Source organism: Callorhinus ursinus, unplaced genomic scaffold (genome assembly GCF_003265705.2).
Source record: "Callorhinus ursinus isolate GAN/ISIS: 27379988/994484 unplaced genomic scaffold, GSC_fseal_2.0 scaffold3, whole genome shotgun sequence".
In the NCBI taxonomy this organism is placed as follows: Eukaryota; Metazoa; Chordata; class Mammalia; order Carnivora; family Otariidae; genus Callorhinus; species Callorhinus ursinus.
The window spans coordinates 56,625,267-56,653,052 of NW_027397065.1; the positions used below are offsets into that span (position 1 = coordinate 56,625,267).

At 38.2% G+C, this 27,786-nt stretch overlaps 1 protein-coding gene across 3 annotated transcripts in view; it reads right to left on the reverse strand.

Moving 5' to 3' along the window:
* Positions 1-716: 716 nt before the first annotated feature.
* Positions 717-27,786, reverse strand: part of PARP8 (poly(ADP-ribose) polymerase family member 8) — a 172,779-nt gene continuing 145,709 nt past the window's right edge. For all 3 annotated transcript variants that reach the window (XM_025867303.2, XM_025867304.2, XM_025867302.2), the window contains exons 17-27: positions 26,950-27,075; positions 25,423-25,488; positions 22,886-22,953; positions 20,881-20,929; positions 19,667-19,779; positions 19,356-19,428; positions 18,053-18,122; positions 15,084-15,157; positions 13,857-13,926; positions 12,923-13,007; positions 717-2,192 (exon numbers count right to left, since the gene is read on the reverse strand). In XM_025867303.2, coding sequence (XP_025723088.1) covers positions 2,090-2,192; positions 12,923-13,007; positions 13,857-13,926; positions 15,084-15,157; positions 18,053-18,122; positions 19,356-19,428; positions 19,667-19,779; positions 20,881-20,929; positions 22,886-22,953; positions 25,423-25,488; positions 26,950-27,075 — 897 coding nt within the window. In that variant the 3' untranslated portion in view covers positions 717-2,089. The remainder of the gene's footprint in view (positions 2,193-12,922; positions 13,008-13,856; positions 13,927-15,083; positions 15,158-18,052; positions 18,123-19,355; positions 19,429-19,666; positions 19,780-20,880; positions 20,930-22,885; positions 22,954-25,422; positions 25,489-26,949; positions 27,076-27,786) is intronic.

Consider the following 27,786-nt stretch of genomic DNA (forward strand, 5'->3'; position numbering starts at 1 on the left):
ACTGGCAGTAGAAGTTTGCATTATGCCAGTTTTTCCTCCCTGAAATACTCTCCCCTGAGTCCTCCAAGTTACCCTTCCAGTTCAGATTCTCATACTTCACTCCTTACAGATCACTCAACTGTGAAGTCAAACCTTAATGGATTAGGTCCATGGTTGTAAAACTATGCTTGGAGGCACTAGATGCTACACAGGTCGGGCTCCAAGACCTCAATTTCTAAATCCTGCTAGTACATCTTCACAATGATGCTATATATCAAACGAGCCACAAAATTAATTTGAAATATAATTTTGTTGCTTAAAACTGTTTTTTTAAAAAAAAAAAAACCCAGTCAAAGGTTTTTTGGAAGACTTGGGGAATCTTGACAGAAAAAAAGCAAGTCGTCCTCTTGTACCATGTAAAGTCTTCAAGTATCTGGTCACAGAACACTAAGTAAGATACTATAGCTCGGCCCTACCATGCAATAGGATCCCTCAGTCTGGCTTTTGAGTTCAGAGGCACAAATCAGAACAGATCAATGTTTTAAGTGGATTCTATCACAATGATTAATATCCCATCCACTTCAAGACTATTTTTGCAGAGATAAGTGGCATATCAATTATTTACAATACAAGAAAACAAACAATTAGCAAATACTTTAGATAGCAACCCTTAACAATGAATATGACCTTTGTGCTCCCCTTTTATGCCAAAGGAAATAAACACAGAAGTTATAACATTATATTTGCAAATGACTGAACATTTTTATTTATTTTTTCTTTCTAAATAAATTAGAATCAGATAAGAGCCTTGATTCAGGGTTTGAATAGAGTGGTAGACTTGCTAATTAAACTGCTCTCATGAATGGCCTTATTCCAAAGACATCGTGTAGGAAAATAAACACTGTCTAAAACATACAATGAATAAGAATAACTTTAGGACCCAAAGAAACAGAAATGATTTTGATGAGCACATGACTCTTGAAAGGAAAATGCTAAGAGCTGGTGTTATTATTCTCTATAAACTTGTGTTCTTTTAATATAAAAGAAACTTCAACATTTGTCTTCTTTCTCAATACGAAAAAAAATAAGCAGAGGTTATTAGATGAAAAAATATAAAAAATGCTGGTGTGGTATAAATAAATTTTAAAAATGTTCCATTGTAGGAAATAAAAAATATATACTGTTTGTTTAAATTCTGAGGCCCTTCTTTTAAACATATAATCATTTGAATACAGAATTAGTCCACCTGGGGCATCTGTGTTCCCCAAATTATAACTGTTAGATAACATTATAAAAGAGTTGAATTTTAACTGAAGGGGAAATTAAATAGAAAAATTGTTTCTAAATATCTTTAGTGAATGAATGGTGGTAAATTTGACTCATATCTTGGTTTATGTCCAGATTTACTGCTTACTGAATATTATTTTCTTTTCATTAAATGAGCATAGAATCGTGGAGCCGTGCCATCTCTGTTGTCAAAGCACATATATGTGCATATACACACACATACATGCACGATCACACATTTTGATGCATCAATCTGCAGATATATACATTACATACTCTTGGGCAAAGCACTGCATCTAAGACCTAATTGTTTTTGTATAAGAAAAAAATAACAGGAGAATAGGAAATATCCCTCCCCAAAACATTTGAATGTTCATACCACTAATTAAGTAGCACATCAGAATGTGCAAACATACTTATTGCAAAGTACTGTATAGATTTAGACGTCATTATAAAATGTTCTCACTTCTATTCTGGTAACCTAAAATGTCGGTATATAATACCAAATTTCCAATTAAAGAGTTTAATATAAAAATATCAGCACAAAACTGTTTTTTCAATCTGTTTATTGTGTGAGCAACCCAAACTTCAGTTTAAGTGCTGTTGTAATTTTATTACTAGATTCCATAACCCTACAATTGATAAATTTTATACCATTTTAGGTATTTAATAAGATACTTAGAAATACTAAGAAAAAAATCAGTATTCAAAGGGTTACTTTTGTTTATAATAACAATAAATTATTTTATCATCTTCTTCAGTTCAAAATCCAGCTTTGAACTCGAGGAAGGCTTTCAAATCATGTTAATTAAATGATGGTCCTTTAACCAGTAGCAGTTTGATTACCAATTACTCGAAGGATCTCTTTGTGAATGCCTCCTTCTTGTGTGTTAATATTCGCATCTCCAACCTGACCATCTTCATAGCTAAAACACAAAAAAGAAACGTAAGACATTTTTAAAAAGACGAAACACTCAAAAAAAAAGCACTTAAACCCCCTCAGAAACGCCCTTTGATACCTAAAATATAGCCAAAGGGATTCAGTAGTGAAGACGTTATTTCTCAATTGTATTTAATAATGTGTTCGCAAATGCAGAAAAGCCTGCATGACTAAACACACTGATTATCCTACATCATGCCCTGATTTGCCCCTTCCTCCCTTCCTTCCTCCCCTCCCTCCCTCCCTCTTTCCTTTCTTCCCTCCTTCCTTCCCTTTTAATCTTAACTTTTTCATCCCCACATAAAGCACTGTCCGTGTCTTTGCCTGGCGGGCATTTCCCACAGCAGCTGTTCTATGAAGCCCACCATGAAAGAACATACCAGCTTCAGCTTTCGGTTCCTTAGGTTCGAATTTTGTGAGCCCCACTCCCACTTCACTCATTTGTTTATTTTCTGACCTGTGACACCCTGAGAAATGACTTCACTTTCTGCCACTGCTCCTTCACCGCGCCTGCCTTCTCATTATTATTCCGTTGTGATCAGTGCTGCCTTTTTTTCCTCATCACTGGTGGCTCTGTGTAGTCTGACTCTAGAAGATATTCTTATTTGTGCTGGTACTTCACACAAGAATGCAAGTGTGCTAAGTTTCACTAAGCTCCAGAAGTGGAAATATAACATTAAGGGACAGTGATTACTAAGTCCTTTAGAAAGAAAGAATTGCGTGTTAGATGATTATTCATTTCCTCAAATAAACTTACTTGGGCAAAAAGAATTTTCCAAGAATGAATTTTTAAACTTCCGTGATAAGATTCAGAAGTAGAATAGGTGATGAATTAATTTGACTTCGTAAAAATGACTTCAAGACAGAAGCTTTCGAGAAGTGGTAATTACTTCAAAATAGATAACCATGGGTGTAAGCAGTCTCAAAGATTTATGAGCACCACTGCCTTTTCCTCACCACATTAAAATTCTCCTGAAATAGCACAATACAGGAAAATGGAATAGATGACATACAGCAATAAGAACTCAGGTCCTTACATAATCCAGTGCTCAAACACCTAGTGATAACTCCATTTGTATCAAGTTTAAACTCTTTAGGAACTGACCCACGGTTGCCAATCAACTTGGTTAATTCTATCCATGTAAGTACATACACACGCACACATGCGCATGTTTATATATGACACTCAATGGTGAAGCATTACTGTGAAGAAAAGAAAGGGATATGTGATACACAGCCTACTTATAATGATCTTCCCAGGAGACCAAACTGTAAGTGCTCTGTTAATTAAATGGAGAATGTTAAAGTGAAATGCTTTACGCAATGTCCAAAGCTAGTTTGGAGCTTTGTGGCAAACTGTATAAAAGATACATTTTATGGGGCAAGTAAAATATGTTACATGGTTTTTGTGTACATCCTGGCTACCCCCGGGGCCAAAGGGTAAACTAAGGAATCCATAACGCTGAGCCAAGGCTGGGGAGGCAACCTGGCTTGCAGGCTCATCCTGAGGGAGGTAATGGTATTTACCAAGCCAATCCAGCTAGTTCCTCAAGGATCTGGATTTCGGAAAGCAAAAAGACACTGCCAAAAAAGAGGATGGAGAGACAAGGAAAACCAGAGTGCCAGTTATGCATACCAGTCCACACGGATCTCTCCGCATTCTCCTAATAAGCATTTATGTTTGCTCTATCTCTACGGCATCTGTGTCCTCTGCACACTGGACACAAAGCTGAGTAAGATATTCTCGGCTTCACTGATACCCAGCCTACATACTACCAGCTCTATTCCTTTCAATTTAAAGCTGCCCTTTGAGATTTGTCTACAATACATTCTAACTGCTCGTGTTGTCCTGAACCCACTGCAGTCATTCTTCTGACCCTACCACTCTACCGAAAGTCTGGACAGTGGTCACCCATGGCCTCTTACATGAGGAATTCAGATTCTACCTGCTACGGCTGCAGTATGTGATACAGCTGACTGCTCTTTTCCCTGAAGCTGCATTACCTCTTCACTCCCCGGTTGGCCCTTTGATTATTAATTCTGCTTCCTTCACTGAGTCCTCTTTCCTGGCCTCCCATTTCAATGCTGGCTTTATCCACGATTCACTCTCAGCGTTTTCTCTTTTCATACTATGCAAACTCTCAATTATTTCAGTCTCTCCCGCTGCTTTAATTATCACCCACATGCTGATTCCTAAACTATATCTCTAATCCTTACATCTTTCCCTAACTATAATTTCCCCACAGAAATCACAAATCTAGTGTATTCAAAATTGCTTAATTTTTTAACCCCAAGTCTGCCTTTTTAACTCTATCAGAATCTCAGTTTGGAGTACCATCATCTACCCAGTCTCTCAACAAGAGAACTTCGGTCATTCTTGGCTCTTCCATGTGCCTAAATCCAATAAATCACCAAGTTATCTTGCTTCTCTTTTCCTAATTATTGCCAGGCGCATCTTCTCTCCATTTGATGCCATTACCTCCGTTTATGGCTCCATTATCATTCGTCTAAATAAGTGATTTTCAAGTTGCAGGTTACGTACAATTAGCAGGTTTTGAAATTAACTTAGATTGTCTGGGCTAGCGTTTTTCAGTGAAATTAGAATAGAATAGGACACAGAATACTGAATGCACCACACAAAGTAAGCACTGTTTTTTCCCAAGTCACAATATCAAACACATTTTCTTTTGGAGTGAGAAACACTGACCTAGACGATTGTAAGAACATTGTAACTGATCTCTCGGTCTCGCTACTTAGCCCCACCGACTCTCCTAGAAGGGTATTTTCTGCTCTCGCTAGAGTGATACAAATGGCCTGCACTTCACTTGCAGGACAAAAATCCAATGGCACTGGCATAGCGCACCAGGGTCCTTCATAACCCAAACCTAAACTTCCCCTCCAGTCATGTCCCACTACCCCAACAGTCTATTTCCATCAAATGGAAGGGTTTCCTATCCCCAAATACTACGTGCTCATTGACACCTGAAAAGCATTAGTAATTAATGGAGAGAAGATGAGACTCACATTCTTTAAACAAACAATAATAATTTAGGACAGAAAGAGCCCAGGGCAAAAGCAAACAGAGAGTAGAGAGCAGGAGCGAGAGATTGAGATGGAGATTGAAAGTATTGGGGCGCCTGGGCGGCTCAGTCGGTTATTCGGCTGCCTTCCACTCAGGTCATGATCCCAGGGTCCTGGGATCGAGCCCCATGTCGGGCTCCCTGCTTGGCAGGGAGTCTGTTTCTCCCTCTCCCTCTGCCTGCTGCTCTGCCTACTTGTGCTCTCTCTCTCTCTCAGTCAAATAAGTAAGTAAGTAAATAAATAAATAAAATCTTTAAAGATTTTATTTAAAGAATATGTATTAAGAAAAATGCATGTTCTTCCATTGTCTATGAAGCCCACAAGGAAGCATAACAGTTGTGCGTTGGAAGGCTAAAACTGGCCACAGGCATTCAGATGTCTTAAACTATGAAGCATATATAATAATAAAGGAAAGACAAGCTACCATTTGCCTGGGTCAACTGGCAGCGTTTAGATACATGCTTTACTAGTGACACAGGGCATTTACTACAATATGGCATACAGAATACTTTGCAGCTATTTATTAGTATTACAGACAAACTCTCAATTGCTAATTTAACAGTGAAGTTCATTTATGTCCAGAAAGCAACAAGATTAAAAAAAAGAAATGGAGTGGGGCGCCTGGGTGGCTCGGATGGTCAGGCGTCTGCCTTCGGCTCAGGTCATGATCTCAGGGTCCTGGGATCGAGCCCCCCATCGGGCTCCTTGCTTAGCAAGGAGCCTGCTTCTCCCTCTGCCTGCCGCTCCCCCTGCTTGTACTCTCTCTCTCTCTCTCTCTCTCTGGCAAATAAATAAATAAAATCTTTTAAAAATTAAAAAAAAAAAGAAATGGAGCAAGAATGGTATCACTAGGGAAAATGATACACTTGACTGGGGTTTTCTGAAGAAGGAAAAATGAAACCATCTAAAAGGAGACAAAAATTACTTAAGTTCTCAGGAGCATTAAAAAATTACTAAAATTTTAATTAAAAAATAAGCCAATTTGCTTAAAAAGCTATGAGAAGGAAAGAAAACAACAGAGGGAATTTAGCTGTCTGGAACTCTCTGGATACGTTAGGAAATTTCCTGGATAAAAACTTTTTAATGTATTGACAAGTTCTATTTCCAAATTGATATAGCAGCTTAAAGAATGGCACACGTCAATTTGTTTTCGGACTCTCTGAATCTGGAACCCAGAAATGATAGCATTGTTTTTCATTAGGAATAGAGAGGAGAAATTCACTGTGAACTGAATGATACCCAGCACTTCTCCAAAGTTCCTTAAGGTATCTGATACTATAAGAGCATTGTCTACATCATCGCCCATGTACAATTTCTTCATCACGTTGGAACGTTCGGCCTTTGTCACTGTTTTCACGCACTATGTGTTAAGCGTTTCTGCGAACAGAATTTGCATTTTACTAGGGAAGATAATAGAGTTATGCAAATAACTGTAAGACGGGCAGCACGGAAAAGCAATTTTAGGACGAGCAAGGACGAGTAAAATTTAGAGTAAAGACAGACATCATGTCTGACTGGGATGTCAGGAAAGACCCCACGGAAAAGACTATGTAGTTGAGCCTTGGGAGATCAGCTAAGGCTGAGCGGGCATCCTGCCCATCATTTGGAATGACTGAGCAAAGGCACAGTAGTGGGAAAAATAATTCCAAGTTGTGTTCAAGAAACACCTAGCATAATAATTTTATCCAATCAGTGGTCTGTATGGGTCATTGAAGGAAGATAAAATGGGCTCTATGTTGTGGAATGTCATGTGTTTATTTGTTAAAAACTACCAGAGTGTATGAACAAGATATAATCAAGACTCTGCTTTAGGAATATTAGTGTGATATAAGTAGTATGATCTTAAAAAATTTATATGCATAGAAATGTAGGCTATACATCAAAGATTAACTGTAGTTAATTCCAAGTGGGGATATTATGGGTGACGTTCTTCTTTTTTGTTTACCTTTGATTTCAGTTTCTATGCAATGAACAGTTATCACTAGCGTAATAATGTTAATGTTTAATAAATCTGGCATTGTACAAGATAGATTAGGAGCAATGATGAAATTAGAAGCCTGGAGAAAACCTAGTGATCTTTTGATGGACTCTGGGGCAGAGAATGATATATCCATGGAAACGATGGTATCAAAAGGAGAAAACTGTGTGAAGATACACAAGGGGGCTGATGACTATAGTGTACAAGGAAAAAGACATTAAAAACTATAGCTCAGGGTTGCAAGTGTCTTTGAGTAAAATTACTGCGTAGATTAGGGAAGCCAAGAACTTGACTCGGGAATTTAGCAATAATGGGTTTCACTTTGTACATACTGATTTCAAGGTAGGAGCAGACATTCTGGGAGAAAATACCTAGCAAGCAGTTAAGTGTGGGCATTTCATTCATTCTTACTTCTCTGCCAAGCACTGTGCTAGGCACACAAAGACAAATGAGCCATACAGTCCCTGACCTCAAGAATGTACGCAGAATAATGGAGAAGACCCTAAATAAGAAAGAACAACCCAATGATAAAAACAAGCCCATGGCATCACACAATAACACCAAGGAGTAGCACAACGGAGTCAAGGAAAGTTTCTGGGAGGAGGGAAGGCATAGCTAAAATTTAAAAGAGGAGTAGGAATCAGATAAATTAGTGTGAGGGGAGAGAGGAAGAGAGAGTCTAGATTTACTGGAGAAAGGAAAGAGGAAAAGCATGGAAGTGTGGGGATCATAGCCTATAGCTGAGGTCATGAAGCGTAGTATCTGGAGGTGAGAAATTGTGGGCAATGAAAACTGGGGGTCGTGAGGCTGGGGGCTAGATCTCCTTGACCTTCCAATGCAGTGGTGCTGAAGGAAGAACAAAAGGCTGGGGAGTGAGTTGGCTCCCTTTGTAAAGGAGATTGGACTTTATCTTATAAGAAGCAAGCAGCTCCTAAACAGTTTTAAACAGGAGAGTGATGTAGCAGTTTAAATCTTGGAAATGGATCTGGGTTGCAGACAGAGAAACTGGATTTATTATAGGCTGGTGAAAAAGCAAAGTTTCCGATCGTATCAGCTTGATGTCACACAGCTTCATTGAGCCATGACTGAATGGCTTGTCTTCCAACTTCATAAATAACTTGTCTGTCTCCTCACTATGTTCCCATTCAAACACTGGTTTGTTTTTTGTTTGTTTGTTTTTGCAAAATCATGATGAAAGTTATCTTTCTTTTCACTGAATGGCCATTATACAGTTCTTATTTTACACGTTTTTCTTGTATCCATCTCTTTAGATTTCAAACTTTTACCAAAAATAAAAACCATACATAATCCAAAATACTATCCAGTTAGCTTTGTCTTTGTTCATTCATTAAAAATGTACCGATAAGCAGCCATGCATCTGGTACCAGGGGAGGCGCTGAAGGGCATCAGGATAGTAAATGAAAAGCAAAAGTAGGAGTCAGCCCTTTCGGACTTGACAGCCTCATGGAAAAGTCCGATACAAGAAAAAACTAAATTTTAAATCGAAGTTCTGCAGTGTGAGCTGCAGAACACCAGGAAGAGAGACTATTTTTGATTAGGAGCTTCCTGAAAGAAGTGGTGTTTGAGCTGAACCTTAAAAAATAGATTTTGGATAAGAATTCCTGAAACTTATTTAGCACTGAGATCTGCCGGACTCAAGAACCTGAAAATATCCCATATCTCTTTTCTGCTGATTTGTCTGATTTGGTCCTTCCTGTTCTTAAGTTTCTGATCTTATTGGTAGGTCTTGAAAAATAGGAGGGGCTATATACCTTAAATTTATCTAATAGACAAAATATGGAAACTGATTTTGCAGACCTGCCTGCTCTAAATCAATGAAACACTGAAGATTAAACAGGTAGGTTGTAACATCAAATAAGCAAGATACACAAACATAGCAGTTCTTAGCCTTCCCTTGGTCCCAGAGAGTTGAAGGAGAAGGCATATACTCTTAGCTCTAACAGTTTTCACTGTGGCGGGGGTGGGGGGTGGGAGGGTGGGGAGGGTGGGGAGGGTGGGTAGCCTGGGGGTAGCTCATGACACAAGACACACCTACTCTGTTAACTTACCAAATTATCAACTACCTTCTCTTTGATTTTATTATTTAATCCTATTCATGGAAAATAGCCAATAGTAAGTCTCCTCTCTTGCTCTAAAACTCCCCATTCGCTGTGAAATAAACATTTTTGTTGACTGTGACTAGAGCACAATATGTCCATTTGCTTTTTGCACCTCCTGCTTAAGCCCAGCTTCTTGCCCTTTTTAAAAACTGTTGCCTTATTTCTACATGTGTCTCAAGGCCACTAATGAAATCAAATTTTCTCAACAATCCCTAAAATTGGCTAGAATCTGTTTATAACATCTGAATTGTTATGTTTTGCCAGAAGCATTAGAATTTAAGTTTATTCATTTTGAAATTATCCAATAAAAGTTTTCAAATTTATTCTTTTTTTTCTAAGTGATATCTTCCTTTAAATTTGACTTTCAAATTTTTTTTTTGATACAGTAGTCTGTTCCCTAAAATATCCCCCCAGTTCTTTTCTCATTCTGTGTTGTTGTTTACTTGCTGGAAAGAGTATGGTTAGGATAATTAAACACCTGTTTTATTATCACCATTCTAGAAATCAGATTAGCACAGAAATTATTTTGATTTTTCATAGTTTCACTTAATAATAGATTTAAAAAGAAAGCCACAGTAATTTATATCCTAGTCATCAGGCCAAACTTCTAACAGAAGCAATTAGGTAATGTTAATTTAAAAAAAACTGGAACAAAATGAGAACAAGAAAATATGATTTTCTGTCTGATAACAGTCTATTTGTGATAACTCACTTCTTTCTCACCAATTTATCTTTTCCTAGATGTTACCACTTACTGGGGAGGCACATCACTCATAGAACTCTGTGATTATATCTTTTATAAAGAAGCTGATGGTTGTAATTAGAATGTACATTAATTAGTGAATGGACTCTCCTTCTGATGTGTTTGAATCTTATCAATTTTCCTTAATTAGTCTCTTCTCTCCTGAGGGTGCAGAGAAGAAGGATGAAATCTCATCTGTATTTATAAAGAAATGAAAATCATTATCTTAATAGTTTTTTTTTTCTTTACACTATTTGGAAAGTATCTAAGTATACTGGAAGAATCTTATTCTCTTTTCTTCAGATGGTCTTTCCTCATTTTTTTTTCTTCTAATAAATACAGAAATCTCTCTCTCCAGACACACACACACAACACATACATCCCTACAGATTTATTTGACATATAATTTATGTAAAATTTCAAAGAAGTAAGATTAGAATGCCTACTGCCTAAAGTTGTTTATTTAGCTTAATAAATTTGAACTTTAGCAAGATAATAAGAGGAGTAAATTAACATTAACATCAGGCTAAGGAAAGGATTTTGGAGTTACTTTCCACCTAAATCGTAAGGTCACTCAATCAGATAACTTTGCGATTAGATGTGTCTTTTGGAAGGCCAATCTTCTAACAATGGATAAGAGTCATGATGGTCAAGAAAGAAGAGGGGGAAATTTTAATGAGTGCCCCTCCTTTTTTAAAAGACTTTTATTTATTTATTTGAGAGAGAGCATGAGCGCATGGAGGGAGAGGGAGAAGCAGACTTCCCGCGGAGCAGGGAGCCCGATGCGGGGCTCGATCCCAGGACCCTGGGATCATGACCTGAGCTAAAGGCAGACACCCAATCAGCTGAGCCACCCAGGCATTCCTAGTGAGTGCCTTTCAATGAAGACCCTGCACTGTGCTTACTTTGTCCTCATAAGAATCTTAAAATCGCACGCAGACAGCCTCCCTAGGAACCTTCAGGTCCATGTATGTGGCATCCTTCTCTACCTTGCATTCTGACCCAGGAGGTTGACCTGTACGGACTCTATCAATAAGCTCACTTGCCCTCTACTTTCTGGCAGGGCTTGACCAATGGCAAGTCCCAGCAGGACCAACGGCAGGGGGGTAAAGTCCAGGTTTCCCCTGGGTCCAGGCCCATTAAGGTCACGTCGGGCGAGCTACTGAAGGCTCGAGCTCCTTTCAAAGCTGCTGAAATAGTAAGGGTTCTCCTACCGGGTTCTGGGAACTGTTTCTTGTCCTCTTGGCCCTGAGGATGCAGAACACCACTGGTGCTGCTAGGTCCGGGTTACTATGGTAGACCATGGTGCCCCTATAAACCACACCTTTTTAAGCAATCTACTTGTGGGTGATAGAAATTATGATATTTCTCATGGACCACAGGTTTCCTGTTGGGATTCTGCCTGGTAAGGCAGACACAGCGTGCTACTGTATCTACTGATGATGCTTTATTGTATCTACTGATGAAGCTCAGAGAGGTCATGCAACGTGGCTAGGGTCACCTAACTGGTGAGCCTGGACACAAACTGTCTAAGCAAAGCAGGCTCTGTCTACCATACTCATGGCTGCCTGGCCATGAAGAAAGAAATCTACAGATACGTGTATGTGTCACAATATGAAATGTATGTATTAATACGTATCAAAAATACAGAAGATACATAAATGCATAATACATAAATCAGTATCCTAAGAAAGTCACAGTTTTCATACTCTCCCAAAGAAAACCAGACAGTAAAAATTTACGTTGTGAACAGTTTGCCAATAAGCTAACGGATCAAATGCTGCAGGCACAGCACACTGTAGAAAACACTGTATGTTGAAGCAGTCTTGACGCAGTCATTTTGACATGGCTTATAAAACAAGCCAGTGCTTTTTTTCCATCTTCTCTTTAGAAGACAACGTAAAAGTACAAAACAACTATACTCCATTCTTCCCTGAGGTCCTTCCTGGGGTAGGACCATGGATGAGGAAGAAATAGGCAGGGAAAGGGTTGGGAGTCAAGCAAGGGTGGGTGAAAATCAGACAGGTCTACTGCACACATTATTTACTTAGATATGAAAAATAATGCAATTATATTTTCATGCAGCTCTTATGATACAGCTGTGTCAAAAAATCCACATCAATATGTCCTGCACTGCCAGCCTATGTTATATGAAATGCAGATCATCAACTTTTTTTCTAATATTTTATTTTATTTGACAGGGAGAGAGAGTGCACTTGGCGGGGGGGTGAGGGGGAGGTCGTGGAGGGCAGAGGGAGAGGGAGAAGCAGACTCCCCACTGAGCAGGGAGCCCGATGCAGGGCTCGATCCCAGGACCCTGGGAACATGACCTAAGCCAAAGGCAGACGCTTAATGACTGAGCCACTCAGGCGCCCCAGATCATCAAACTCTTATAGGGACAGGACATTCTCAGTGTCTTCTTCATTCCTAGTTATAATATTTTTTAAATCCTTAAATAAATAACTAAAGATATATGTGTGTGTGTACATGTGTGTATATATATGTTACATCTATCTGCATGTGTATGTCTATGTACACATATATACACATGCATATATATATATGCACACACAAATCGTTAAAGAGACAGATGTTTTTCTTCATTTCTTCTAAGTTAACAGCATTTAAATATCATTCTGTTTTTTACAGCTCATTAAAATAAAACAGAAACATTCACATGAGAAACCACCTGTCTGTTACCTATTGGCAGCTAAAGTGACCAAATAATAATGTAGTCACTACTCTTTCATTCATGGGGAAGACAGTAACATACAAATTTGAACCTTCACACTTACACAAAAAAAAATCGTGTGCAGACATGATCAGTATTTGGGACAACCCATATCTCTCCATGTTTGTGCAGGTCAGGTGAGGTGATCACTGTAAGTGGAAGATAAAATTAAAGAACAACTTTATTCTAAGTTATTATATCCCTCCTCTTAGAAATCTAAAAGCAAAAAGTAGATGCACAAACTAACACATGAAAAATGTTTAACCTTATAAGCTATCAAAAGTGTAAGTAAAAACAATAAAATGTCATGTGACAATTTTATGTTTTAAACACCATCAGTGTAACAACAGGAAGGGAATCACTTGTATATTATCAAAAACAAATAGTCCTGACTTGGAGACTATGTAGATAAAAAGCAACTTCGTGTCCTATATTAAATATTAAGGGGTGAAGACTTAAAAGGCAGTTAACGGTGGCTACTGAAACTCCTAGCACCAGCTTTTTTAGTCAAGGTCAGATTTTATATAGAAAGAACAAAGAAAAGCATATGATCTTGCAAATCACCTATCAGTTTGTCTACTTCAAGTTCAGAATAAAGGAATAATTTCGGTGTAGAAGCAGAAAGACCTGTTGGGTTCTCTCCTTAGTGCTTGGTTCACCTTTCACATTTTTCATGGTATTATACATTCAAAAACCAACTTAAAGAGGAAGGCGGCATATTCACAAGAGATGTGCAATACTTGATCAGAAAAATATAATTACCATTCTGAGGTATCTGCCAAGGATAAAATACAGCACTGTCTGAATTCTTGCCAGTTCTTTGTTTTTCACCTTTACGATCTCTATTTTACCTATTTTCCATCTGTGCCCTTAGAGAAGGTCACAAGGAATAATGCTTTCACTAACCCATGTTGAGCATTCTGGAATTGTAGTAAAATTCTTAAACACAGATAACATAGAGAATTAACGCTATGAGGTTTGTAAAATTTTCAACTTACCTTCACATAAGGCTATGCATTTTAAGTTACGGCTTTGCAGGAATTGGGACTGCTGTCCTTTTTTCTGTGACTAAATTCCAAAAGAATTTAAAAATCAGAGTTGAAAATAGGGCAGTTGCTCAAGTGAGAAAAGAACTCATCATCATTAAAAAATAATAACCACTAAGATAGCTCCAGATTTAAAAAAAAAAAAAAAGCCTATCTAGACTAGCAGTAATATTCTTGAATTCTTTAATGTCAAGCTATACTTGTTGTCTCATTTAATTTCTGTACATAACCATTATTAAATCACTCTCAAGATAAGTGAACTAAAAATGCTCAATTAAAGTTTAACAGCCTCACATCATAGAATTAGAACTCAAATTTATTTTTACTGGAAGGCTGGCATCCTCATTTCAAGGGAAACAAAATTAAAATTGCATGATCTTTTCAAACATTACAATCAGTTATTCCAGATCATCTAACTTACCCAAAACCAACTCACTTTTACAGCACCATTAACTAAGCTACAGAGGTTACAAGAAAATCTCATGGAGAAAATCTGTAGTTTTGTTTTTGTTTTTAGATATTAGGTCAGCTATACTTTTTTCCCCCTGTTGTTTAAAAATCACATTACTCATTAAGTAGATTTCTCATTTGTCCAGAATGGTTGTTTCCACTGAAACAACAAGGGATCTGTGCTTGGTCTTTTCTCTGCCTGGAATGTTCTTTCTCCCATATGGCTCATGCATTCACTGCCTATAGGTCTCTGCAAAATAACCTCAGATGGAGTATCCTTTCCTGGCCACCCCAGGCTATGCTCATTCTGGTCCCACCTTCCATCCCACAGTACTCAACAGCCCTTTCCCCTGACTTTTCTCCACTTTTCTCTACCATCTAGCATCCTTTCCCTCTAAATATACATTTCATTTATCCATAGCCACTCAATAGAATGGAGCCTCCCCAAGGAATTCTCTATTGTGTTTGGTTCTATTTTTGATTTGTCACTAGAACCCACTGCCCAGGAATCTCTAACATTACAGTAGGAGCTTAATAAAGACTTGCTGAATATTGACTGAATAAAGGCGTTTCGATTATTGCATTTTAAGGTCAGTTTTACACCTTTGTGAGTAATGGCCACTTAAAATAATTCTGCAGACTTAAAACGCCTGAGTGCTTATTGAAGCCCTGCTGGCTAAGGAAGCCTGAGCCCACTCATCCCATTAGCCACTCGAGTCACTACAACACCTGTGATGCACTGTTGCTTTTACTGCTGGACGCCGGCTCATCTTTGGCTGTCACCTTCTGCTTCTTGTTCATCCCTGAAAAACACCAGCAAAATCATAATTGAGGGACAAAGCTGGGTGGCACCCCTCAAATACGATCCATGGGCACTGCAAAGTTCCACCGGAGGCGAAGACCTCACTGCCTCGGGCCACGGACGGCCACAGTGGGCTCTGGAAGGAGCAGCTGCTGTGCCCTGGGAAGTTGGTGGGTTTGGCGAAGTCCCGGGGGTGTCAGAGTATACACAAGCCAGTTTGGTTTTCTCCGTACTGAAGACAGGATAAGAAATTCTCTTGCGGGACACCTGGGTGGCTCAGTCAGTTAAGCGTTTGCCTTCGGCTCGGGTCATGATCCCAGAATCCTGGGATCGAGCCCCACACTGGGCTCCCTGCCCCGCAGGGGGCCTGCTTCTCCCTCTGCCACTCCCCCTGCTTGTGCTCTCTTTCAATCTCTCTCTCTGTCTCTCCCTGACAAATAAATAAATAAATAAAATCTTTAAAAAAAAAAAGGAAATTCTCTTGCATAAAACTGATAGATTCAGAAAATTCTTAAAACTTGGTTTTAAAAGGCTGGTAGAGCTTAAACTTTCATCCTTACCATCCGGTTAGCAGAAGCAGAAGGTAAGGAGCGGGAAACATGAACAAGGTCAGAAAAATACATTTATACTGAAACTTAAATTCATGAGTTGTTGATCTGTATTTAATTCTGTGTAGAATTTACTATATCGTCTAATAAAGAACACTTATGCAAGTTCTTTTGTCTGTGATACTCACAAGTTTGAGCTTACTCTGTTAATGCCATGACTTTTTACTGTGACAGATTTTAGACAAAACAGAACTAAGATTCATGTCTGTTTTAGAATAGATAATTTTTCTATACTTTATTTGGAAATGCCCATCTACTGTCCAGAAATGGAGAAGTATGTTGATTTTTTGTTGTGGTTGCTGTTTCAGTAAAGGCTTGGTGAGAATGAATGAATTGCAAATAGTGTGGATGTAACTCTTTCCAAGTCAGAAACATATCCCCCAAAGGGGCAGAGGTGGAGAAGGTCAGGCTGAGGTACAAGGCCAAGGGTTTCAGACGTGCGCCTCTGGGAGAAGGCAAAGGCTGTTATCCTCAGAGAGGCTGTGCCGCTCTCCACCCCGTACCCTTGCAGCCTGAAAGCCAACTACGAAGATACTTCACAGTACTTGATGACTTGGTATGTTTTTCCTTATTGGTGCTGAGGATGTATTTTCTTAAACTGGTTTTATTTTAGTTTTTTATTGCGTTATGTTTTAATGAGATTTAGAATCTGATTTATGCTGGTTTCAATTGGTTTTCTCCTTTGAATTATATTATTCTATTTCCTATATTATCTTATTCTTCCTGGAGTTTCTTTTCCTTTTTTTTAAGATTTTATATATTTATTTGTCAGAGAGAGAGAGAGAGAGAGAGCACAAGCAGGGGGAAGAGGCAGAGGGAGAAGCAAGCTCCCCCCACTGAGTAGGGAGCCCAATGCAGGTCTCGATCCCAGGACCCTGAGATCATGACCCAAGCCGAAGGCAGATGCTTAACCAACTCAGCCACCCAGGCATCCCTGGTGTTTATTTTCTTAGTGTTATTTTGGCATATTGTATTTCAAAGATCGTTGCAACAATATTTCTCAAGCCACAGGCTTTTCTACAATGTGACTTTGCCACTCTTTCCTTTGGGGACTGAGTCTAATTACCCACCCCTCAAAAATGCAGGGGCTTGTGACTGCTCTGACCCAAAGCATATGTGGGAAGTGCCACCATGTGACTTCTGAGGCTGGGTCAAAAAAGGCCTACAAATTCCACCTGGTGCTCTTAGGGCATGTGTCCTGGAAAAGGTTGGGGTGGAACCCTGAGAAACAACTTGCTGTGGTTGAAAGAGCAAAGCAATTAGATGGGCCTGGTTAACATTTACCTGGTGATTAGACCTCTCAAGATATCCTTTTCTATAATAGAGCATCTTAAGACTTACTAACCAGGTACCACCTGAAAGACATCTCCTGAAGCTGTGTAATATAGTTATATAATTGCCCATAACATGAGCACACAAGCAAAACCAACTATATATGCAGGTATATGAATATAAAAACTTTACAAGTCTGAAGGGAAATACAGAGAACACCGAGGTTGGGGGAAAGGAGAAAAAATTTCACTTGTTACTTTACACAGTTCTATGTAGTTTCAATTTCCTTTTTTTTTTTAATTTCTTTATAAAAGTGAACATAATTACTTTATGTTTAAATACATTATCGCTCTAAGAAAAAAAAAAGCACACCAATCATTGTAACATATTCCCCCAAATTTAAAAGTGCAAAGAAATCACCCCATATTCCACCACCTGAGGATAAGGAATGCTAATAATTTCGTGATCTTTCTTTCCATATTTTGAATTTACCTCTCCAGCACATGCTTTCAATTTTTTCCAAAATGATTTTTTCATACAATTTCACCAAACAAGAAGATGTCAATAAGTAGGTTGATTTTGAGGGTGTTTTTCTAATCCTAAATTCTCCATACTGTTCAAAATGTCTTTATATGATATATAATAATCCAAAGATAAGAAGTTGGCATGATACAGAGTTACATCCCAGGATAGTGAATTGCTACAGATGAATAGTCAGTGTTCTACAGAATGCTTTGCAAATACTACATTCGCAATAGTTACTTGTGGAGGGAATAAATGTAGAAACTACTGAAAAAAGTGTAAATTAGTTTTGGAATTGAAAAAAACCACATATTCCACTTTATATACTACGGTAAGTATTACAAATTCATCCTGACATGTGAGCTTTGTTTTCACTTCTGACATGAATCAAATGAATTAAATGCAAATATATCAAATAAGCTTCAGTCACCTGATATATAATAAAAAAATCAAAACCTCACACACTTGAGGTTAGAAATGAAACACAAGCTTACCTGAGTAACCAAAAGATATGCTTGACATTGGACTAAGATAGATTCCACTCCCATACATTGCACCGTGGAGCTAAAAGGGGAACAGGTGGGAGAGAAAGTAGATAGTCAATGGTTTCAAAGGTTAATATTTTACAAAAGAAAGGAATCAGTCTCATATTGGGAGGATTAACTCTTAGAAAACGATAAGGTTCTTTCCTAAAGTCTAATGTGAAAATAGTACTATTATCATCCTTGTCTTTAACATTCAGTGAGTTGATACATGAAAAGTGATAGTCAGAGAAAAAATCCTTGATAAAGGTTTTCCACCCGACCTATGACAAAGACAGTCACTTATTATCAAGTACTATAATAGGTTTTTATGTTAATGACTCCAAAATATTGAAAACAGAACAGGCTGAATTATACACGACAAGTTTTGATGAGGACGCACATGCTAGTATATCAACAAAGTAGCCTATTTAGATTTTCATTATGCAACACTGTCATCCCATTCCTATCTTCTCCAAACTTTTAGGTTAAGTTTCATTAGCAGAAACTCTTCAACTGGTCTAAGAAACTACTCAGAACAATTAAAATTCTCTCTCATTATTTCCATGTTCTAGGCCCCTGTACCCTATTTAGTATGAACTGAATACTAATTCAGTAAGTGTGTGTTTATGGACATTTACATTTAACTGTATCATCTCAACTGTCATCGGGAGTGTGAGGTCCAGCACACGTGACGGGATTGAGCATCTCATTTTCTGACCTCTTTCCATTGTCAGGTGAAAATTAGCTGAATGAGAGTGAAGTGGGGTGTTGGAGGTGACAGGCATAAATAAAGATGAGCCCTATATCCATGATACCCTGCTAACTTCCAGTGTTGCCACGGAGACCATGAAACAGGTAGCAGATGGCTCTTTGGTGTCCAATCTCCCTCTTGCTGATTCTTAGCTTTACCTTTCCTTATCCTAAAGTATCCACATTGGGGCAGTGCTCAAGAAATCTTGTGTTGAATTAGCAGACAGAATGCTTGTATGGTTTTACTTTCTGCATGATTAATTTTCTTCTACTGAAGTTCAAAGTGATTTTACTGTTTTCTCATAGGGAATTCAATTTCTTTTTCTTTTCATCCCTATATGGTGTACTGGTCAATTCTGCTTCAGTTATTTTATGAACATTACTTACACCTTTTAGAAATTCTATGTAATTTTTAAAGCCCACTTGCTTCCCCTTTTTCACGTAATAAAAAAGCACCAGGATTGCTTACTGAACTCTAACACTAAAGAATATATGGTCTTGTTAAAGCATTCAGAAATTTTACCTGCAGTCTAGTATTAGAAGCAACAACCAGACCATTCCTCAGGATAGAGTGCCAGTTTTCAATGTGTGAGCCACTAAAGCACAGAGGAGGGGAAGGACAAAGTAAAACCAAACATTAATAATCTAGATTCTAAAGTGGCCACAATATAATCAGTCATGTACCTTCTGAAAGTCTTGAATTTCCAAATCAAGTATCAGCCAGTGGACTGTTCAGGACTAATAGCCAACAACTAAAAGAATGTTTTCCTCCCCGACACATTTCTGGAAGATCGAGGTGAAGACATACCCCCATCAACATGAAGCCATACTCACTGAAATGCAAAGGTGCTTCCAAAGAGTTTTTTAGCAGCTCTAAAATTAGATTCTTTGGCTGGTGGACTGCTGAGAAGAAGGAATTGATGTGGAGTATGCATAAACTTCAGTTGCTGCCATTTAAAATAATGACAAATGAAAACGTCAAAATTAACATATAATCAGACTGATGACAATTTCAAATTTTACTTGTTTAAGAATTAATCGAGATTCAAGCCATACTAACTTACATTAACAGGACATTAAAAAAAAAACCTGCATAAATGATAAATCATATGGAGTTGCTGATATGATGGGTAATTCTTTAGGCTAATGGAAAAGGAACAGGAGACAGACAATCCAAAGTCATTTATATTTAGCTTTGGAATACATTCTGTAATCATGTCCAAGCAGATCTGCCTTCTTAATTATGTTTCTTTTTAAGGCTTTTATTATTGAATTCCCTAAGTATACACTCGTTATTCAACTGGGGAAATATCTGAGTTGGCTAAGGAGAAAAGAAAAGTTAGTTCAAGATTTTAAAATTGCAAAAATTATCATCACGCTTTATTTGCATACATTTATAAAACTGTAAATTGCCTACATTCAAATACAGTTCCCCCTTTGTTCTTGGAAAGAAATTAAAACAATCTTTTGAATTAGTTGCTTGACAAAATTTTCTAATTGCTGCCCTTTCACTTAGGAATATACTTATATAGGAGTACAAAATAAAGGAAATCTCGCAGTTTAGAGATTCACAGACAGGAGAGCTAAGATTTTGGATACTGCTCTTCTTTGTTTTCGATCAGAACTGAAATCAGAGTCCATTAGCTTCTTCCTTTATTTTGTAAGTGTATTAAGCCGATAAGGCAATATCTTCTCCGCTATGGGAAAGTAGGGCTGTGCCGACAAGAAACTGACAATGCTAAAAAGCACATTACCTTTTTCTGGTCAATATCCAGATTCGTCCTATCACTTGTGGAATAACTAAATATTTCATACTGACCCTTCTACGTACTTAAAAGGGTCAGGGCAGCAGCCTGAATTTGAATTTGCTTTCTTGGGAAGAAAACTCGGAGCTGGTGTACATACGGTAATTTCAAACTGAAGAGTTCGGCCTAACCTGAGATTACTTCAATTTCCTGGAGAGGATGCCTAAAAATCACAGGGGTCACTTCTCCCAACCAGTCAGGACTCTTCCCATTTCTGTATGTATATGTGAAAAAACAACTTACCCTGTTAACTGGCAGTTTCACAATATGTGACCTATTACTTGAAATAACCCTGAAATTAATTAAAATAGTCCATCAGTCACAAATATATGCCAAATATATTTGACGTTTTTTTTTTTCCCTTAGTTGGTAAGTGATCGGAACTTATGTTTGTTGTAACATTAACTAAATTGAGTAAGCATTTTACTTAATTACATCACTTTGCTTTGGTTCCTGAAACAATTTAAAGAGCTTATGGAATGAAAAAGATAATATTTTAATCTGAGAACGAAGAAGTAGTTCCTTAAAACCTAAGAGATAATGATTTTTAATAATTACAACCTCAGATACCGGCAAAATGAACATTTCCAAGCATACTTTCAAAGGATGATCCCCTAGATACAAAGCTGATTCATACATCTGCTTCCTTGGTTCTTCCCTACATTGTCTAATTAAGAATGAGTTTCTGTGAAGATCTTTTTTTTTTTTTTAAATATTGAGGACACTTGTGCTGATATATATACAGTGGTATATACACAAACTGTTATTAACCATATTTAGACACTGAGGTTGAAAAAAATTACATTCAGGTATCTGAAAGAACTATTTTTATGTTTTTCAGAACAGAAAATAATAACTAGGGAAAACTCTAAAGAAACATTTTGGGAAATTTTCTTCTCCTTGAAAGAAGAGTGACTAACAAGCTAAAGGAAATGATCACAAATAATTAAAAGTTAACAATCAGGTTGACTACCGGTGGGGGGGGGATTAGATATTTGAGATTTTTACCTTCATTTTGAATATGATTTCATGTGAGAATGTAAAAAATTACAATGAAAACCTTGTGTTATTCTACTCAAACAGAATTTTAATAATAGAGCATTACAGATACAAAGAAGGAAGACTTCCAAATCTAATTTTTAAGGTTTTATTAGACTGAACGTTTATTGTAAAATCCTAAGTGAGAGTTAAGTAACCAGAATCATTCTTTCTCCTTTGCCCATCTTTCCATAATTTTTTAAAAACTTCCTGGTTGTAGCTAGATTAAATCTCATTCAGACCAATCTCTTATCACCTTTACATTTGTATTACTGCATTTATAATCTTGGTGAATTCCATAGTCTTTTAAGTTTTCAGTGATTTCAAAGAGACATGTGCATAAAACCCTTAGTGGTATGGGGAGTAGGGATACTATTGCTTTCATTTTGCAAGTTAGAAACCAGAAAGCAAAGGCTTTGAAGCAGGTGTGGTAGGAGTGGGGTTCTCAACCTGCTCTTCTATTCTCAGGCAGCCTTCCTAGGATTATGCCGGACTCAAGCTATACCCCTCACCAGGCTCACTCTGAAAAGAGCATCATCTGCAGCCATCAAACAAAGAGTTCATCAAATTTATACTGTTCTTGTTAAGGAAGTGAACCATACATGACATTTTGGAAAGATTTTCAATAAATGTCTGAAACTGAGTTTCATCACTGAGTCCTCAGTTAACTAGAAAATTAAATGAACCCAAACGGCTTCACCATATTATCCAGCTAATCACATTTTTTTAATTTATTTTTTTATTTTTTTAAGATCTATTTATTTATTTTGAGAGAGTGAGAATGAGAGAGAGAGAGTACATGAGAGGGGGGAGGGTTAGAGGGAGAAGCAGGCTCCTCGCTGAGCAGGGAGCCCGATGCGGGACTCGATCCCGGGACTCCAGGACCATGACCTGAGCCGAAGGCAGTCGCTTAACCAACTGAGCCACCCAGGCGCCCTCACATTTTTTTTTTTTAAACTATAGACAAACTGCTGTCAAATACATCATCTATCTGTGTAGTGCATAGGATAGCATTTTCTTCCCCTTGTGATATACAAGTTTCAATTAAAGTGAGAGTCATTAAGGACTCTGTAAAATCACCGGGCCTCATAGGCTTGCGGAACTGTAGCAATGCAGGTCTTGTAAAATAGGCATTTCCCACCCCCCCGCCTTAAAGCAGGCAGCAGGAAATGATGCTGTTTTAATGAAGAGGAAAACTAAAATTTTGTACCATTGCAGTAGGGGATGAGCAAGGGGGTCTTGTTTATCCATCTGCTTCTTGATTTCCAGATATGGTGCCTGAAAAAAAAGAGTCATTATACTTCTTGATTTTTCTTAAAAATTCCTTTTTCCCTCATGCAAATGGAAAATCAGGTTGAACAGGTATGTCTAATCTAGTTAAACCCGAAGCTCTGTGGCCGTGACATGGTCCCAGCAACAATTACCCTCATTTCCCCCCCAACACACAAGGTGCTATGAACTCTGAACTTCCATGTGGCCCAATGGGCTTGCCCAAACATTTTGCTCCAGAGGCTTCATCAAGTTTTAGCCTGGCTCCCACACACTAGGCCATGTCTAAAGGTGATCCCAGGCCCCTGGCTGAGTCTCTGCTCAAGAAAACGTGATGCTGCCCAACCACAAAGGTACCTACCTTGTACCCACCCACACTGCTAGCCTTCCAGTAATTCTCTACTCATCCCCCTGCTGTAATTTCCTGCTTCCCCACAGCCCCCTATTTCTACTTCTCCATAGCCCCCTTTTGTTCCCTCTCTGCTCTCCCTTTAAAAACCTCAGTCACTTCTGTCTTCCTTGGAGGTGACCTCGCTCACACTGCAAGTCTCTCTCCCCCGCTGCAGTCCTCGAATTAAATCTCTCACTACCTTTAACAAGTGCCAGGGGCTGTCTCTTTTTGATGATGACTCTTTTTAACTTTTAACATTAAAGCAAAACTTGTAAGAGCTACTACTCACGCTCGTATCTGAAGGTACTGACTTAGGTGCAGAGAAAACTGGACAAAATAAGAAGAGCCCTTCTTTTCAAAGTATTTAGTGGAATTTACCCAATTAACCTTTTCATAGAACAAAAGGAAATCTGTCTGTGATAATTTGTGTCTATCTACAGAGCAGTACCTTCTAGAAAATAGGACAGTATAATGTTATATTTATTTGGAGAGGTGTAAAGGATTTGACGCAGTAAAACCTGGCAGCATCCCTGTGGAGTGCAGACTGGAAGGGGGTGCAGTGTCACCATTTACCATCTTGACAGTGAAGAAGCTAAGCGTCAAGCAATTAAGCAACTTGCCCAAGGTCACAGGCCACATCATTGATGAGCAAATTATACAACACACGCCTCTGAGTTCCTAGGCTGACACTCAATCGTCTCCACTGCCTTCTATTAAAATAGCTTACACATGACCCAGAATAACGGGAGAAAATTTTGGCAGAGGGCTGATACCAGAGTCAGAATTTTGTAGCTATTTTTATCCAAGAATGATCTGGGTCTAGGGTATATAGTACGATAAATACCCTATTATCACCAAAGTCTTTGGTAACTAAAAAATATTTACTTAACTTTGTGTAAGCCATTGGAATAGGTTCATTTTTCCCCCTAAGTGGAAATGTATTTCATTGTTTTGTTTTCCTTATATAAATAATAATATTGGTTTGAAGAGGAATTCAGGTAATAGAGAAGAGTATGGGCATAGAAAAACAACGAGCAAGGATGATGGTTTTTAAGCAAATGATATAACTTGTGAATTAAGGATCTCTTCGTTTAACATTGTCTGACACATTATTTGTTGAACAAGTGGATGAATATTTGACTACATGGAATAAATAACTGTCAAAAGACTCAAAACTCAAATTTGGAAATGTAAAAATGTACTCTGGGAGCACATTTTCAAATACAGTAGGGGTGATGGCAGGGGTGAAGGGAGGAGTGACAGAGAAGCTTTGTGGGCCTTAAGACTGAAGGAATCCAATACTCTTTCCCCAAAGACAGAAATGACCCAGGGTAATACTCGGTATAAGCCTCCAGGGTGTCTATGGCAGTGCAAGCCTTGAAACGGCCATACATATGTAAACCAAACCCATAATGTATATTGTTGTCAATTATGGATTATTAATTTCTACTTATCATGATGAGTTTTAAGCCTCTCTCCAACTCTTTGGCAGTGGAAAGGACTCAAAAATCCAATAGCATGTGCTTTTCTAAGAGCTGGACTACAGCCCAGTGATATGTTAGACTTTCATAATAAGCCACAATCTTTGCTCATCAAACACCTCACCAAGCCTCCCTAAATGGCTAAAAATATAAACTCATACTCTCGGGGAGGCTTGTGTCCTCCAAAGTTGTTTTGAGATTCTATTTGATAGAATATTTGTTTTTATTTTGACATTAAAATAGTGTGTTAAAATTACTACCATTAATTAAAATGGACAGTCTAGGCAGACAAATGGTACCAGATTTAACCTTTGCTTTAAGGTATTCTGACACACCACCACATACTCCAATTGTTGCAGAAATCATTAGGATTATAATCATTCAATTACCCTCCAAAAGTCAAAGTGGTAGCCCACCAATACACTGATGTAATTTAATTAAAACATCCTAGTACAACACAATTTTAATTTTTAACATATTTTAATTATACTCCCGTCTAATAGAAAAATCTACAGTTCACTACATAGCCAGTACTCAGACATTTTTAAAATATGATTTCACTCAAGCAAAACTGAACTGTACAAGACCACAAGATGATACACTTACTTGTGTCATTTCTCTAATAGAAGTTATGCTATCCAGTGCTTTCATTACTCGATCATAGTTCTTCTTCTGTTTGAATGGAAAAAAAAATAGTATTCACTATAAGCCTTTGCAAGCCTACGTGTTACTGGAAAAACATTTTTTCCCTGTATGTGAATTTCCCATCAGAGTCGATTTGAAAGCAGTGACTGGGTTGTGTCCATAAAAGGGAAGGCCTTAATAAGATGATTCTAGGATGTAGGATATATAACTGAGTTAGAGGGAAGAAAATAGAAAACAATGCCAATCCTAATATAAGTACATAAAATCATGTTTAGTCCATAGGGGGAAAACTATAAATATAAAAAAGATATTGGGCTCTTGATTCTTTGTGTCACCAAAAAAATTAAGCCATGATGAATAAAGTAAGAACAGAATCCTTCTAAAATACAAAAATCCACTTTAAGTCTTACAATATCATTTTGCTTTTATTTTCTTTTGATTGAAAGATTGTTACCAAAAGAGTATGACTAGTGAGTGTATCAATGACACCATACATTTAACTGATAATTCATCTTTTTTTTTTTTTTTTTTTTTAAGATTTGACTTACTTATTTGACAGAGACACAGAGAGAGAGGGAACACAAGCAGGGGGTAGTGGGAGAGAGAGAGGCAGGCTTCCGGCGGAGCAGGGAGCCCGATGCGGGGCTTGATCCCAGGACACTGGGATCATGACCTGAGCCGAAGGCAGACGCTTAACGATTGAGCCACCCAGGCGCCCCTGATAATTCATCTTTAAGTATACTCTAACTATGTGTACTCTTGCCGCTTATGAAGGAAGGAAAGCTTTTCCAAGGACATTTTATATAGCCATTGTTACTACAAAATGATTTCAAGATGGATAGTAAGAGAAACTAAGGCAATTTTAGCTCTCATGCAATTTGGAAATTTTGCTATTTCAGAAGGATTCTGCCTCATCTCCACAAATATTCATAAAATTGTTTTCTCAAAAAATGCCAGTTGATCGACAATGTGGACTAAACTTTCACTAATCTTCAGATAACTGGGGAAAAGGCAAGGGATGATTAGGTAAAAATACAAAAGAAAGCAAAAATCAGTCCTTTTACCCACAACCCTTAAAATTACCATGAGGTTACATTAAGCTAGACTCTCAAAACTATATAATGAAATTAATCATATCAACCATTACCACCCAGTTTGTTACTGCTATTTACCTGCCTTTCATGCAAATGGGATGTGTAAAGATCACAATTTGAGAGGATGAAATGGATCTAGTTTCATAAAGATGAAGTTCTGAAAGTGATTTTAAAAGATGAAAGGACAGGGGAAATAATAGGATATGGGAAAGACTGAAGGAGGCAGTAATAGAGTTTGTGGGAAAAGAACGGTATTTACTAAATGGATAGAGTCCACAACGGGTCAGGGATGGGCCTGATGAGGGAGTGAGTTAGACGGAAAGAGGGAAGCTGGCAGCTCTAAAATCTCAGCGGCTGTTACAGGGGGCGGGAGGGGTGTATGAGAAGTACTCACCCTGGGGTTGAAGGCCAGCATCTGAGGATCGTTAGGATCCACCACAGAAGGATATGGCTCGAAAATGACAACTTTTCTAGGAGATTCCAGTGCAGACCTACACATGGATACTAGTAGATCTACCACCTTGAAACACATACATAAGACAGTTAGCATCCTTTGCAATTCAGCGCGTGCTTTGGCATTGCTCCTCCCGCTCGCGGTTGCGGAAGTTAAGTAGGAAAATCTCAAAACTGCTATCAACTTTATGGCTTCAGACCACAGCTGACCAAACTTGACCATTAACTTGAAATAACTGACATGTGTTGCTTCCAGTAACGTCCTAGTATCTCTTTGTCATGAACTCTCTATGCCCTCACATTGCTCTAGGTTCTGTGGCAGACATGCACAAGAAAGACAGGTCCTCTCTTTCATGGAATTTACATTCTAATGGAGAAGATGCATAACAAAATAATCAGTTAAATATATGTTCAGATACATTTCTGGTAGTGTTGAATGCTGTAAAGATTAAGCAGGTGTTAGAGACTAAGGCAATAGGGAGTGCTGTTTCAGAGCGGCTAGGAAGGTGGTGATATTTCAACAGAGACCGGAGTGAAGACAGACAGTGAGACAGAGCTCTGGGAGAAACTACTCCAGGTGACGGAAACTGCAAATTCAGGAGATGAGTCTGATGCGTTCCAAGAACCGTAAAGCTCCTGACATCATCTTACTTCTTCCTACTCTCTGCCTCAGGCCATTCATGACCTTTGGTATGCTAAATATGATGGCTTTATTCCTATGTTCTTCTGTGACCTCTTAACACAATTTACTAAGAGGCAGTGCCATTTAACAGTTAGG